The 15,433-nt window shown below is 32.0% G+C and overlaps 2 protein-coding genes across 2 annotated transcripts in view; both read right to left on the minus strand.

Moving 5' to 3' along the window:
- Positions 1-1,728: 1,728 nt before the first annotated feature.
- Positions 1,729-13,956, minus strand: LOC145324519 (uncharacterized). Its single transcript, XM_080167103.1, has 6 exons — positions 13,941-13,956; positions 13,281-13,382; positions 12,766-12,950; positions 11,866-11,946; positions 3,521-3,586; positions 1,729-2,990 (listed from the first exon to the last, which is right to left on the minus strand). Exons 1-5 carry the CDS (start codon positions 13,954-13,956, stop codon positions 3,530-3,532), a joined length of 441 nt encoding a protein of 146 aa, XP_080023229.1. The 3' UTR covers positions 1,729-2,990; positions 3,521-3,529.
- A 38-nt stretch (positions 13,957-13,994) lies between these two features.
- Positions 13,995-15,433, minus strand: part of LOC145324520 (uncharacterized) — a 41,289-nt gene continuing 39,850 nt past the window's right edge. Inside the window, exon 17 of the mRNA XM_080167104.1 lies at positions 13,995-14,117. Coding sequence (XP_080023230.1) covers positions 13,995-14,117 — 123 coding nt within the window. The remainder of the gene's footprint in view (positions 14,118-15,433) is intronic.

Consider the following 15,433-nt stretch of genomic DNA (forward strand, 5'->3'; position numbering starts at 1 on the left):
AAATATCGGATCTGGTACAGTTTACGGTAAAATACTCATGGAATCGATTATCTCAAAGTAAAAACATAAACTTTAAAAGCCAATTGCGGACAAACGGCTAAGCGTATATGCTATGTTAAGCGATAAACAATCTTCAACAGCAAAAAGGGAATGTGATTCTAAAAAACAATCCTATAGGAAAATTTCCCCACAACCCATTTTCCCCCTTCTTACCCACCCCTCTTCAGTTACATCAAAAAACAAGTTATACTCCAACTTTAATCCATCAAAATATTAAATTTTGCGGCAATTTCAATTGGAATTAATTGGCTGAATAGCAGCCCCTGCATCTGCAATAGTCAAGATCAAATAATTCACATAATATAACACACATAAAATAAGTCTTTTTAGCGCATTTAAGTGCGCTGCGCGACAGCTGTAGCAATTCAGCATAGTCTATTCCATATTTTTGTAGTGCTTCATATGTCGATTATGATGTTCGAACGTTCAGCCGTTTAGCCGCCACTAATCTTCAAAGTTTATTCTTTTTTGGTAAATAATCGATTCCAGAAATATTCTACCGTAAACTGCTCCCAATCTCAACAATCTTGGATTTGTACCAAAAATTAATAAAATTTCACTCTTTTTTAATTTTAAAACAATCTACACTCTTCTTTTTCACACATCAACAAAAACGATTGCGTTCAATAGAAGCGAAGCTAATGTTTTTTTTTAAAAAACAAATAAGATACATTGGTTATAAACCTTTGAGTACCTGTGTAATTTACAGTCCAATTTCCCCTCCCTCCATGATTTAATATATGTAACAACAGACTTTCATTTATACTTTTAGAGTAGCTTTGTTACTTATAATAAGGATAATTAAACAATATAAACTCAATAAAAAATATTTAATCTTTCTATGTTGGGTCAAAATGTTTTTAAGGAACGTTAATTTTAAAAATAAAAAAAAGCGTCATTTTTTTCGCAATTATCCGTAAAATTGGATGTAAGCTTTCAGTCAAATGCGCTTATTAGGTCACACTGTACTTAATTTTTAACAAACGCTTAGTATAATTAAACAGTTATGGAGTTGAATCCATTTTTATAGAAGCAGAAATATAATCTATGATTACGGTTTTGACCCTCTAAAAAAACATAATCTACCATTCCACTTTCGCCTCTCTTGATGATGATATAATCAACGCCGATATGATTTTTGTAATCTACCTTTCAACTTTTGCCTCTCTTGGTGATGATATCATCACCAAGAAAGGGGAAAGTGGAATGGTAGATTACGTTTTTTAAAGGGTCAAAACCGTAATCATAGATAATATTTCTGCTTCTATAAAAATGGATTCAACTCCATAACTGTTAAACGCATAATTAGGAACAGTTTGACCTAATAAGCGCATTTGACTGGAATCTTGCACCCAATTTACAGAATATTGCAAAAAAATATGATGATCTTTGTTTATATAAAAGATTTTAAAAGATATTTTTTACTATTTTAAAACTTAAATAAAATTTTTTTATGATATGATTGGGTTTATTGAAAAATGTAGGTTTTATGAGGTTTATTTTTACAATTATTGCTTTGTAAATAATAACTATTTTAAATGCATTACAAGTTATAACAGTAAAAAAATTTGATTTGAAATTAAAAGTTCAATTTTAGCGTAGCTTTTTAAAGAAATAATTATTTACAATTACTAAAATTATCTAGATTTAAAAATATTGGTTAAAAAGTTTGGACATATGTCAAATGTCCCCTCACTCAAGAAAATAAAAGAAAACAGTATTTTAGATGAAAATATATCAGTACCTTATATCATAGTAAAAATAGAGGCAGTCAACGTACTGACAAATTCTCAAATTATAGAGTAGCTTCGCTACAAAAATCTCTTTGATCTCAGAACCGTAATACTTCATAGAATACTATCGTTACATATTTAATAGAACAATCATAAAGTAGTATTTGTTTTTGCATAGAATCATAACAGTTTAATATGGATGCTGTAAAATAAAATTTTATATTTAAAATTAATATAATATTATCATATAAAACTAGTGCGTTCAATAGAGGCAAATTATTTTCCATAAAAAAAGTCTGAATTTGCGAGGGATCTTAAGGGATAAGACAATTAACGATAAATTGATTCATATCCTTAATGATGATAAATAAATTTACCCCTTCTGTAGATATTTGTTGAAAAGTTTGAGCGTAGTAATAAAACTTGGGGCACTAGTGTAATTTACAGTCTAATGTCCCCTCCACCCTTAATAAGAATACATATCTAATATCAGAGAAAAATGAAAAGAGTGATAAATTCAAACAACTGTATGTCCATTGCATAACATACCAACAGACAAAAAAAACTTGTAAAGTAGTTTCGCTACGAAAAAGGTAATTTTTAAGGCTTTTAGTAACTTTTTTGCATCCATTTTTAATATCATTTTTTTTATATACTATATTACTACAAACATTTTAAAATAACTTTTTTTTTCAGGGGGACTAAAATTGACTATATTTCGATATCTAATATAATTCCTAACTATATATTATTATTAATATGTTTATTCTTTTGATTTTTTTGTATATTATCACCGTATTTTTTTTATAATTTTTGTTTGTTAACATTTTTCTCACTCGTAAATCACTTGAATTTTTTTTCTACACATTTTCTTGCGTTCGGGGTTTGAAAAAAAACAAAATTTATAAAGGGGCTTAGGATCGAATTATTACGTATTTTATCAAATGTTGGAGCCTATATGGCATTTTTGACATTATTTCACCTTCCCCCAAAAGTTTTTTGAATTTTTTTTGCTGTGTTTAGGCTTCTAGCAAATACGGGTAGGGGGAAATATTGATGATTCTTTGCTGAATTCGAAAAAAAACCGCGAACACAAATTATACTTATGATGAAGGGTGATGATTATTATGTCGACACCATTTTGCTTCTGATGATGTGAGTGTGTGTGTTGGTTCAAACCCTAGCAAAAGTGGTGACCTGAAAAATACATCAATTAATTAATACTATTATATAAAGTAATAAGTTTTTTTTTTGTCTGTAGCTTAAGATTTATTTATCCATTTTATGGAAGATTCTTATATATATTATTTTAGGCTATTTTATTTACTATAGAGCTCATTGAGGCTAGGAGAGCAGCCGCTAGTAAAAATTGAAGCAAGAATAGTTTTCATGGAAACTTATGCTTTTTAAATTACATAAGAGCTAATAATTCTGGTTCTTTACCCCAAAGTGTCCATCAAACAAATGAGACCCCTTCTAGTGTTTTTTAAATAAAAGAAAAATAATTATGGACCGATGGACAGAATGAGTGACAGACATACTAACATTTTAAATTATAGAGCAGTCTTGTTACTTAGAACTGACAGAGAGAAGGGGACAATGCCAGTTCAACACAAGTCCCCTCCCCCCAACTAATTAACAAACTACCAAAATCAGAATTTGACACATTTGGAACCAATTATCGTCCATTGTCTTATCCCTATTACCCTGAAAAGCAGAAATAATACCTGTAAAGATCATACCCTTGCCAGCAGTGTGTCCTGATGGAACATAGCACTCACCTCCTTATCATCCTAATAGTAATAATTGTATCAGAAAGGAAGCGTTCTTTGAGTCATTCGTCGTGCTCTTTGTGAAAATCCTCATGCCTTATAAACCTTACTCCGTTGAATTAGAAAAGACGACATTTCCCCCAAATTCACCTCCGACAGTGCGGCATTTGTGTGCGCCAGTTTGTTGTTGTCTCTGTGAGCGCATTTTCCTTTGTTCATTGGAGAATGCAAGAAACGGATGTTTTGTGCCACGTAAATTAAAATAATGATAATATATGCATTTAAGTGTATATAGAAGTGCTAGAAGTGTATCTATGCCTTTTGTAGCATTACCGACAAACTGACAAAGCAAGTTAAAGTGTATGTTGGTCTTCATGAAAAATATGAGCAGTCTATCTTATATAGAAGTAGAGAAAATCCTAGCTAAAACCAAATATTTATCAACTTTTATAAGAAGAATTTTAGTAGTTATTTCTTTGTGTGTGTAGTCGTTTTTCTTCTAAATTGTGTACATTCTTGGGATACTGAGTATTTCTTTTATTCATTGGAGGGAAGGGGGGGGGGGCATTTTTTAGGGACGGTAGTTTAGTTCAATGGAATATAGTGGTGTTCTCTGCCAATATAACTATAAACCTTCCCAGGACCTATTAGAAGCTCCATTGTAAAAGACATTATAAAGGAAGACAGACACACAAAGATAGACATCCTGTTACTTTTATAATTAGGATTATTGTACCTTTTTACTTTACTTACTTATAAGTCTAAAAATATTTTATAAAGTGTTTCATCTAATTTCTATTAGGACAAGAAAATTTATGTCCATAAGTTGTTCAGCAATAGTTTGATAAAATAGTCAGTAAATTATTTTTAAATATTAATGAAAATTAAAGTTTAAACAAAGATATTTTGCAAATATTTTATTTATATTTAAGGAATTTTACCTAAGGACGCACGAACAACCCTAGTTGTAGAGTAGCTGCGCTACTAAAAAGGAAAAATGTAAGTTTTTTACTTAAGATAAAATTAGAAAGTTGGGTAATGAAGTCTAAAATAATTAAAAGTTATAAAGACCAAAGAGAAATATATAGATAAACAATTGGGTAGCTTAGTTTGTAGATATATAAGGAACAAGCTACACCCCTGGCCTCTTGAGAGCCATTTCTTTTGGGAGATTGATCTTCACTCCCAAAGGGTAAAAAATTAAGAAATGAGAAAACTCTCTTACGTTCTTTTTCAATTTATTCTAAAAATATGTTGGGGGGGGGGGGGGGGAGGGGGGTTGAATTTCAGAGCTCAATATGCATTTTAAGGGAAGACACTGATTATCACTTTATATGGGGTGATTTTTTTCCTAATCATAGACTTTATTGTCTCTGTAAAATAGCTTAAAACCTGACCTAGGATTTATACAAAATCATATACCATAATTTCTTGGATGAGATCTTACTGAACACACACAGATACAAATGATACAAACATATAAAAACAGGGAGGAAGAGGATATTATGCTCTAAATTACACTAGTACCCAAAGTTTTATAACAACGATGTCTTTTTCGTTGGTGACTTTCACAAGACTTTGATTGGTCAGTTCCAAACTAAGCTGCCCAAACTTTAAAATAAATTCAATCTACAGGAGAAGTTTCTTGTTTATCATCATCGGGGATGTATTGTATACTTATTTATCGTCCATTGTCTTATCCCTTAAGATACCTAGATAAGAAACAAGTCGGAAGATTTTTCATGTATCAGCAACCTCTTCCTGTCAGGAATAAGGGAAACACATCCTATTTGCATTGGTCTTTAACAGGTTTTAGGCTATTTTGCTAGGCTGTTAGGTCAATCCTCCTGATGTTAATTAATAGTTACTGGATTGCATATTATTTTTGGAATTATGGAAAGAAAACAAGTAGCGGGTTTCGTCGTATTTTCTCAGTAGCTTCAGTGGTGTAACCCTGCGGGGCCAATTCATTAACCCTGCGGAGCCATTATTAACATTTACCTAATATAACCTAAAACATTGTGAAAATGCGACAAAACCCGCTACTTCGTTTTCTTTCCATGATCCAATTTTAGGCAAACAAAAAAGAATAGGACAATCATTCATGATCATCGTTTTTATACCTAGGAAATTTTCCATTACCAATGTCCTATACCTTTAGCCCTGAATAACCTCTAAACTTATATTTAGATTTCTTTTAAATGAAACTTTTTTATTTTATTTTCTGCTCCAAGTCTAAACTCTAAAATAGAAACTAGATTACGTATACATTAAAGGGGCGTCCCATCACAAACGCTAAAATACAATAAAAAGCAAATATAAGAATTGAATAATGCCATTTTGTTGTTTTTATTGGTTTAAGCTAACTATATAGCTTTAAATATAAGCATATATATAAAAAATGGCGTTTTCTCTCAAAGTCCTTGTTGAGCCCCTGATTCCCCCCCCCCCTTTTTTTAAAACTAAAATAAAAGGTTAGGTTATGTTACATTGATCACATTAGAGACCCGGCCGCAGGGTCCTGCAGTGTTAGGGAACTTATGGGATAGGAAAATATATAAATTGAAGGGGGAGTTCAGTGCTCGATAGACAATTTGATGGGAAAGCACCGTAATTTGATAATTTTATACATCTAAATTTAAAAAATATAGAGAAATTAATTTATCGAAGCTGAAGGAACACCAGAACATGGTCATAAGGTTGAATATACAATTCATTTTACTTTTTTATACTTTAAAAATCAACAGTTTTAAAAAATGTTTAAATACAGTATTAAAAACTATTTCTAGGGCATTTGCATTAAGAGGTAAGATAAGTTTTAACCCCTTAATAATAAAAATGAGGGGAGGGTGCATTATTTTTAGGTGACCTTTTAACACTATTAAAATAGCCTAAAACCTTTCCACAAACTGCTTTGACTAGTATTGATCGGGAAATGACTTTAACTCTAAAATATGTTTTTCCTTTTAATAGGATATATTGGTGGGCATACATTACCGCTTATATATCAATATTAAAACCGCATATTATTACAACAGAACAAAGTGACCTTCCCTCCCACCCCCTCCCCTCCAATGCATCAATTTAATAAACAAAACATTCTACATCATTAATATCCTATTGTTTTTTTATTGCCAGTGATAAGACAATGGACGATAAATTGATGTATATCCCCAATGACGATAAACAAAATAAACCCTTCTGAAGATTAAAATCATTGGCGAAAATGGAATATGAAAGTTTTAACTATCCAATCAAAATTTAATAAAAGTCTCCAAAGTTTTGAAGCCATTGAATGAGATAACGTATTTATAAAACTTTGGGTACCCTCCTGCGGAAGGTTAGGCACCCTACGATATAAAACATATTATGTCAGCATTTGAGGTTGGGGAAGGGCGGGGGGGAAAATTTGGGAAAGGGGGATTAACATGAATTTTAAGGATTTAAAAATCAAACATTTTTACATTTCAATATTTTTATCAAATTTTTATGTAAACTTTCAAATTATATCAAAAATGAAAATGATTGATGTTGTATGTGTGTTGTGTATTTATGTACATTAAGGTTTTAAAACTTCTGAGTTAATCACTTTTTTAGGGAAAGCTTTTTATGATGAGCCATAACGGCTAACTCTTACCGTTAATCCAGACATGTTAGAATTATCCTATCGGTTTTTAAATTTTCATTATAGATTCTGTGACAGTTAGGTAGATTTAAAAAGCGTTCACTCTTCATAATAATTACCAGAGGGTCCGAGTGTCAATTTTAACATAATGATTTTTTTGCTTTTAATAGTTTTTATACTATAGAATTATCCAATTCTTTTGATTTTTGAAAATAGTGTTTTCCGGATTGAGTAGTCACAATGCACATTGGGGCAAATCAATCAAAAAGGGGATTTAATTATTTAGTACCCTTAAAATTCATCCCACAAAAATTTCATTTTATACTTTTTTGTAGGCAATTTAACAACGAACAAATTTGCTTTTATGTTTTTTTCTGTCATTTGAAAGAAACAGGGAGATAAAGGTCATTTAATGAAGGTAGATGGAAAATTACCGGATTAACCCCTCCCCAAAAATAGCGCCCCCTTAACTTATCCATCTATCTATTAATCTATCTATCCATCCGTTTATCTATCCATCTATCTATCCATCTATCTATCAATCTATCTATCCATCTATCTATCCATCAATCTATCCATCTATCTATCCATCTATCTATCTATCTATCCATCTATCTATCTATCCATCTATCTATCTATCCATCTATCTATCTATCCATCTATCTATCTATCCATCTATCTATTTATCCATCTATCTATCCATCTATATATCCATCTATCTATCCATCTATCTATCCATTTATCTATCTATCCATCTAATTATCCATCTATCTATCTATCCATCTATCTTACCATCTATCTATCCATCTATTTATACATCTATCTATTCATCTATCTATACATCTATCTATCCATCTATCTATCCATCTATATATCCATCTATCTATCCATCTATCTATCCATCTATCTATCCATCTATCTATCTATCTATCTATCTATCTATCTATCTATCTATCTATCCATCTATCTATCTATCCATCTATCTATCTATCCATCTATCTATCTTTCCATCTGTCTATCCATCTATCTATCCATCTATCGATCCATCTATCTATCCATCAACTATTTATCTATCTATCCATCAACTATCCATCTATCCATCCATCTATCTATCCATCTATCTATCCATTTATCTATCCATCCATCCATCTATACATCCGTCTATCCATCTGTCTATCAATTTACTCATCCATCTATCTATCCATCTATATATCCATCCATCTATCCATCCCTCTATCCATCTGTCTACCAATCTGTCTATCCATTTGTCTATCCATTTACTCATCCATGTATCTATCCATATATCTATTCATCTACCTATCCATCTATCTATCCATCAAAGTATTCAAAATGTCAAATTTGGGGTCATTTAATTCATTTCAGTAGAAGGGGAGAGGATGGTGTAAAGGGGTGGATGGGTATTCTTATTTTAGCAAGCTACAAGTTTTACTTAATAATAAATCCATTATAAATGTGAGCATGATTGACATAAATTTTTATTGGCTAATAACTATATTTATAATGATATTATGATTCTTGTTTACTGTTTATATGTATACTAGCAGTTTCGCCCCTAGCCTCTATGGGCTTTGCTCCAAGAGGTAATTAAACAAGGATGACAACATCCATAGAAGCGAAGCTCTGAAATGGAAGGACAAACGAACACTAACACTTGTGAAGTGTCAGAACTAAATATTAATGCATGTCTATACAAAATTGTAATTAAAACTGATTAAATACATGTTACTGTTTAAGGACATACTGACGTTTTTAGGACTTTTTATAGAGATGCTTTGCTTATAACACTATACCTTATTGTACTAGGAATCAGTATTCAAAAATCAGATGAATAGGATATTTTTAACATTCAAAACCATTATTTGTTGTCATAAAATTAAAAAATCAGCTTGTTATAAATGGATGTATGGACTTTCTGGTAACGATTATAGAGTTTCTGTGCTTTCTAAGTCGTACCTAACTGTTGTAGAAAACGGCATGAAAAGTTTGAAATCGATAGGACAATTCTAGCCTGTTTAAATTAACTAAAAGAGCTAACTGTAACAGACGTACGGACGGACCGATCCTAATTATAGAAATATGAAAAAATTTAGAGGATTTTTTTTTGTAAAATAGCTATAAACCACCACAGGACCAGTAGATATATTCCCTGAAGAGTAGAATATAATCGGTTTAGTGGTTACCGAGATCTTAAGGGACGGACGGACAGACAAACAGACATTAAGCTATTTTTTATTATAGATTAACGCCCAGGGATCTAAGGAACTAAACAATAACCGATTAATGTATGTACATCCCCAATATTGATATATAAAATAATAAATTATATTACAAAATTGATTGTCTGTAGATGACAATTAGTGGTTGAAAAGTTTTGATACTCATCTTAATGAACCAACCAATAAAACATCAATCAAATTTCCTAAAGTTGTTATGCCAACGAATATAAAAACGTTATTATAAAACTTTGAAGTTTGGGGACTAGTGTAATGTCCTCTCCCTTTCTAAATAAAACTGCTGATGCTAAACATAAAGACCATGTAACTACATAATTTAAAAACAAAGCATTACCAATAGACAGACAGATAGACTACTTGCTAATTCCAATTTAGTATGATTATTAGAACACTTCGTTATTTGAATATTATCTTTACCTTTCCGCAGTGAGAGAGGGGACATTGGGCTGTTTATAAAACTAGTCCCCAAAGTTTTACAGTTGTGTGTTCAAACGTTTTAACTACTAACTTTAATCTACACAAGGGGTAATTTTGTGTATTACCATTGGGGATGTACATCAATTTATTGACCTTTGTCTTATCCCTTTAGATCCCTGATATTTGTAATAATCCATAGAAACAATTATTCAGTTACATTAAAACATCGAACATAAAGAGGTTTAGATTTAGGTTTAGCCCCCCCTTCCTCGCCTCTCAATCATTTAGTGCAATAGAACTTGAAAATATTCATTATCAACTTTAATTCAAAGTCTGATCAAATAAATATTTCTCATAACTATGTTTTTGCGTCTTTTATTTATATGTATTACATCTCACATTTTGACTTTAAAAGCGCATTTAAAAGATTTTTCTAACAAACTTTTCGTGCACCCAACCTCAGAAAACGCGCTAAAAACCAATACGGGGGCGCGGGGGGGTAAATGAGACCAGTACAGGCGATTATAATATGTCTTTGGGTAATCAAATATCGTATTCTTAGCCGGTGGCAACCAGTGAAAACATGTTTCCTCTCACTGTCTACTGAAATGTTGATTATAAAACAAACAAAAATAAACTAAAATCTTAACTTCAACTAGAATTATTTAGGACTAATATCTTTAATCTGTGTTTTTTTCTTTTATATTGTCAAAATAAATGTAGTGCATGACTCACCTGAAGTTATTTTGTCTAATTACGTTAATTCTAAGAGATTTTATAATACTTTTAAAATTGTTGGTGAAACACAAAATATATGCCTTTTTCTGTAAGAAAATTTTTGCATATCTTGACTTTCAGACTTTAGAAAGCTTACTTAAAAAGCGTATTTTTACGATTCCTTTGAAATCTGATGTACATTGGGTATGATAATACTCATAGAATGATTAAAACTTTATTTGGGGGTGGTGAATTGAATCCCCTTGTTGCCCCTATGTGCAATGTAAGAGCGAAGTATTTCTATACTATCTTCTATCCAAATTATTAAGTTAATATAAACTTGTTATTACTCCATCAAAACAGCCAAAAAAATATAGACGATGGTTACCTCTAGGGAATGTGAACTATTTGTTCTATAGTTGGAATGTTTCTGGAACTTACCTCTAGAGAATGTGAATTATTGGTTCTATTGTTGGAATGTTTCTGGAACTTACCTCTAAAGAATGTGAACTATTGGTTCTATTGTTAAAATGTTTCTAGAACTTACCTCTAGGGAATGTGAACTATTGGTTCTATTGTTGAATGTTTCTGGAACTTACCTCTAGAAAATGAGAACTATTGGTTCTATTGTTGGAATGTTTCTGGAACTTACCTCTAGAGAATATGAACTATTTGTTCAATTGTTGGAATGTTTCTGGAACTTACCTCTAAAGAATGTGAACTATTAGTTTTAGTGTTAGAATGTTTCTGGAACTTACCCCCAGAGAATGTGGACTATTGGTTCTACTTTTGGAGTGTTTCTGGAACTTACCTCTAGAGAATTTGAACTTTGGTTCTATTGTTAGAATGTTTCTAGAACTTACCCCTAGAAAATGTGAACTATTGGTTCTATTGTTGGAATTTTCTGGAACTTACCTCTAGAGAATGGGAACTATTGGTTCTATTTTTAGAATGTTTTTGGAACTTACCTCTAGGGAATGTGAACTATTACTTTTAGTGTTGGAAGGTTTCTGGAACTTACCTCTAGAGAATATGAACTATTTGTTCTATTGTTGGAATGTTTCTGAAACTTACCTCTAGAGAATATGAACTATTTGTTCTATTGTTGGAATGTTTCTGGAACTTAACTAAAGAGAATGTGAACTATTAGTTTTAGTGTTGGAATGTTTCTGGAACTTACCTCTAGAGAATGTGAACTATTAGTTTTAGTGTTGGAATGTTTCTGGAACTTACCTCTAGAGAATGTGAACTATTAGTTTTAGTGTTGGAATGTTTCTGGAACTTACCTCTAGAGAATGTGAACTATTGGTTCTATTGTTGGAATGTTTCTGGAACGCTGAGGCGGTCGGCAAAGTCACACGGGAGGTCTGAAAATATTGAAGCTGTTTATAGTACCTATAAAAATTACGTTATACAATACAAATGACCATTGATAGGCCAATACACCGACTTATTTACCAATTGCAGACTAGTATACATTTTAATTGACCAATGGTAGGTCAGTATAACGTCATATTTTATAGGCACTATATCTAGCTAAAAAATATGAAAATATTTATGACCAATGGATTTCTATTTTGTAAGTAATTATATCTGTCCGTATGTCTGTCAATCATAATCTTAAAAAGGTTTCTATTGTCACAGAGCATTCAGCAATAGCATCTGTAGAATGTGGGTGGTGGAGTGTCCACAATTTAAATAACAACAAAAGGCGGATTATCCTTGCTAACTTGTGATCGTGTATCTTTTAAAAAATTATCACTAGTTATCACCAGCTTATACCAATAACGAAATTAATTCGGGAAAAAATCACGAAACCTATACGTGTTTTTCAGCTGTCGTTGGGGGGCAACACATCGTAAAATTGACGACCTCTCCATTTGCCCCCCAAATATTATTTTAAATTTATTTCGCTTGTTGGTTATACCTTATACCTGAGTTATCACTACTTTTATATTTTAACAAAGATGATAGGTAGCATAGGCGTCGCTCTCACTAGTAGAAAAAGGATTCGCCCCATTACACATCTACTTATGGATGTTGTCAGCCTTATTCAAATTAAAATGGGATTAGTCAATGCATTTTTGTACATCCGCACTCCTTATGTAGATTAAAATTATTGGTTAAATAGTTTGAACACTGCTAGTTTGAACCAACCAATCAAGTCAGTCAAGAACTATAAGCACCTGGTAAGGAGAAGAAGTTCTTCGTTGATGTGATTGTGATGGGGGCGGGTAGCCTGACTGGCCGCCACTCCCTGAAGGGGGGTAGCCCGAGGTGCCCCCACTACCTGAGGAACTGCCGCCACCGTTGAGGCCCCCGTGGCTGCTGGAAATGACTGAACTCGGACCAGAACGGGCTACGTGAACACCTGGTTGATAGATAGATAGAAAGGTGCTGTAGAAAGATAGATATTTAGGTATATAGGTAGATAGGTGTAATTGTATAAATAGATAGATATGTATGTAGACTGATAGTTAGGTGTATAGATAGATAGATAGGTAGATAGATAGTATTAGATACAAAGAAAGATAGATAAATAGATAGTAGGTAGGTGTATAGATAAATAGTTAGATATATAAATAAATAGATATGTACATAGATAGACAGGTATATAGATAGATAGTTCTATAGTAATTACATATTCTCCCCCCCCCCAAAAAAAAAAAAACTCTTTGACCCCCCTCCCCTGTAGACTAACCTGCAGAATTATGAGTAGTAGAATGTCTGTCTCTATCCTGTGGAGGCCCCCGTGTTAGTATACAAAGTTTATAAATATGATGGTTGTTTGGTTTTACATAATCTTAAGCTCAGGGGCAAATGTTTAACCTTTCAATAGAAGCGCTCGAAAGTGTTATGTGTGATGTCATAAAAAGACATCTAAATCGATCTCTTTTTCAGGGGTTTCCTTTCCCAATTCTCCTCTCATCCCTTCTTTTTTAGACGTATTGTTATGACGTCACACAGCGCTTCCTTTAATTAAAGCAGTAATAAATAATCAATTTACTAAATATGCCATTAGAATATGCTATACGGCTTTTTAGTAACGAGCTACGCTATAATTCATTTTGTCTGTCCGTCAGTCCGTCCGCAACGCTATGAGAGAAATGCGATTTTTGGCTGCTCTTGAAGAAATATCTCGGCTGCAATTTTTAGTGAAGATTCCCTGTATTAATGAGCACAAAGTTTATAATTTACTTTGTCCGTCAGTCTGTCTATCATGCATAGAAAGACATTCCAAATATTTTTATTATTATTTCAGGAAGGTTTCATTATATTATGAATTATTGCATCTTTATAGACAAAATCTTTTTTTCTATAATTCATTTTGTCTGTTTGTCCTTCCATGAATCTTTGCTACTTTTTGATTTTGTCATCCTTGTTTAAATGTAATGCATAGGTAAATCAATGGACTTTAAAACTTTTCCTGTATAGAGTTATGGGTGGTGTGATGTAGGGAGCCCTGACTGGCATGATGTACAGACCCCTGGCTGGCGTGGTGTCCACCTGTAGAGAGGTAGCGCTCCCCTTCCCGCTCCTAAATAAAAATAGCTCATTACTATCTAACAGAAAGGTTCTAAGTATTTATGAGCAAAACTTTGATTAATACACTTAAGACCAGGGATCTCAAGGAACAAGACAATTGGTGATGATTTTATCAACATTCCAAGTTACCTTTCCTATAGATTATAATTATTGGTAAAAAAGTATGAACCCTAAAGATTTTCACAACCTAATAAAAATTTCTTTCTGTTAATGCCTGGAGGTATGGGACATTGGGCTTAATATTCTACTGATACCCAAAGTTTTAAAACATGGCATTTCATTTGTTGGCTTAAATACTGTAGGTATTTTTATTTAATCGTGTCGTAATTCTATCTACAGAAGGAGTAATTTTGTTGATCATCATTGGGAAAACTGTAAAATTATGGTAAATTGTCTTTTCCTCTTGTCAATGTCATGCATCTGACAAAGCAGAAGTATATATATATTTGTCCTTGTGTCATGTTATTTGTATTTGTGTATAAGTTGATATCTAAATAACATTTTGTTGTTGTATATGAAAACAGTGGAATAAAATTAGATGTTGTCATTCCTGGATTTACATGTTTTTATAAAGAGTTTCATAACTGTCTCTGCCAAGCTGCTGTAAAATAGTACAACAGCTGTTCCCAGGGTTGACAACTTTTTCTACTTTGAATTAATTTAACCAGTTGATTAGCAAAGTATTTATTTTCAAATAATTGTGTTGGTGTATGCTCGACTATGAGAAAAAAGCCACCAATCACTTTCTTTCAATCATAAATTTGAGAGGTAATTAACATTGGTGGAAACATGTAATAAATATTCCTAGACAAAAGTTGGTCACCCTTACCAATAATTTTAAAAACAGCTGTTTGGAAACAGATAAACTAATCAGCTGTCTGCTTGTGCACACAACACAATATGCTGAAGACAGCTAAAATTCAAGATGGAAAGAGTTTAGCATGGTAAAGTAAAGCAAAGCAGTTACAGGGCTTCCTTGAATTCATTTTTTTATTTAATATTCTATTTGTTTTAGATACAGTCTGAATTATAATATACATAATAAAAGTAAATACACATATGTTTATTCTTTAGATTTAACTTGAAATTTGTATTTGAGGAAAACTGTTTCTCAAAGGTTTCTTTTAACTGTAAAATTGAGAACCTATAAAATTGAAGAAAAAAATTATATCCAGTAAGGTGTATAATGATATCTTTGTTTAAACCTACTTCGCTAAGAAGATCTCATTAAATGTTTGGCCTTATGTTACCAATTGACAACACACTTTAACACTTTTATTGCACAACCTTGATCCAAAAGTCAGTTGT

The sequence above is a fragment of the Acartia tonsa genome, chromosome 7 (assembly GCF_053477335.1).
Source record: "Acartia tonsa isolate MP-2025a chromosome 7, ASM5347733v1, whole genome shotgun sequence".
Classification (NCBI taxonomy): Eukaryota; Metazoa; Arthropoda; class Copepoda; order Calanoida; family Acartiidae; genus Acartia; species Acartia tonsa.

What these genes read in the sequence shown, in the direction of transcription:
- LOC145324519 (XM_080167103.1), bottom strand. An exon ending in GAACTTCTTCTCCTTACCAG is followed by an intron (nt 11,947 to 12,765) that starts GTGCTTATAGTT and finishes CAATATTTTCAG; the next exon opens with ACCTCCCGTGTGACTTTGCC. An exon ending in ATAGTTCACATTCTCTAGAG is followed by an intron (nt 3,587 to 11,865) that starts GTAAGTTCCAGA and finishes TATTACTATTAG; the next exon opens with GATGATAAGGAGGTGAGTGC.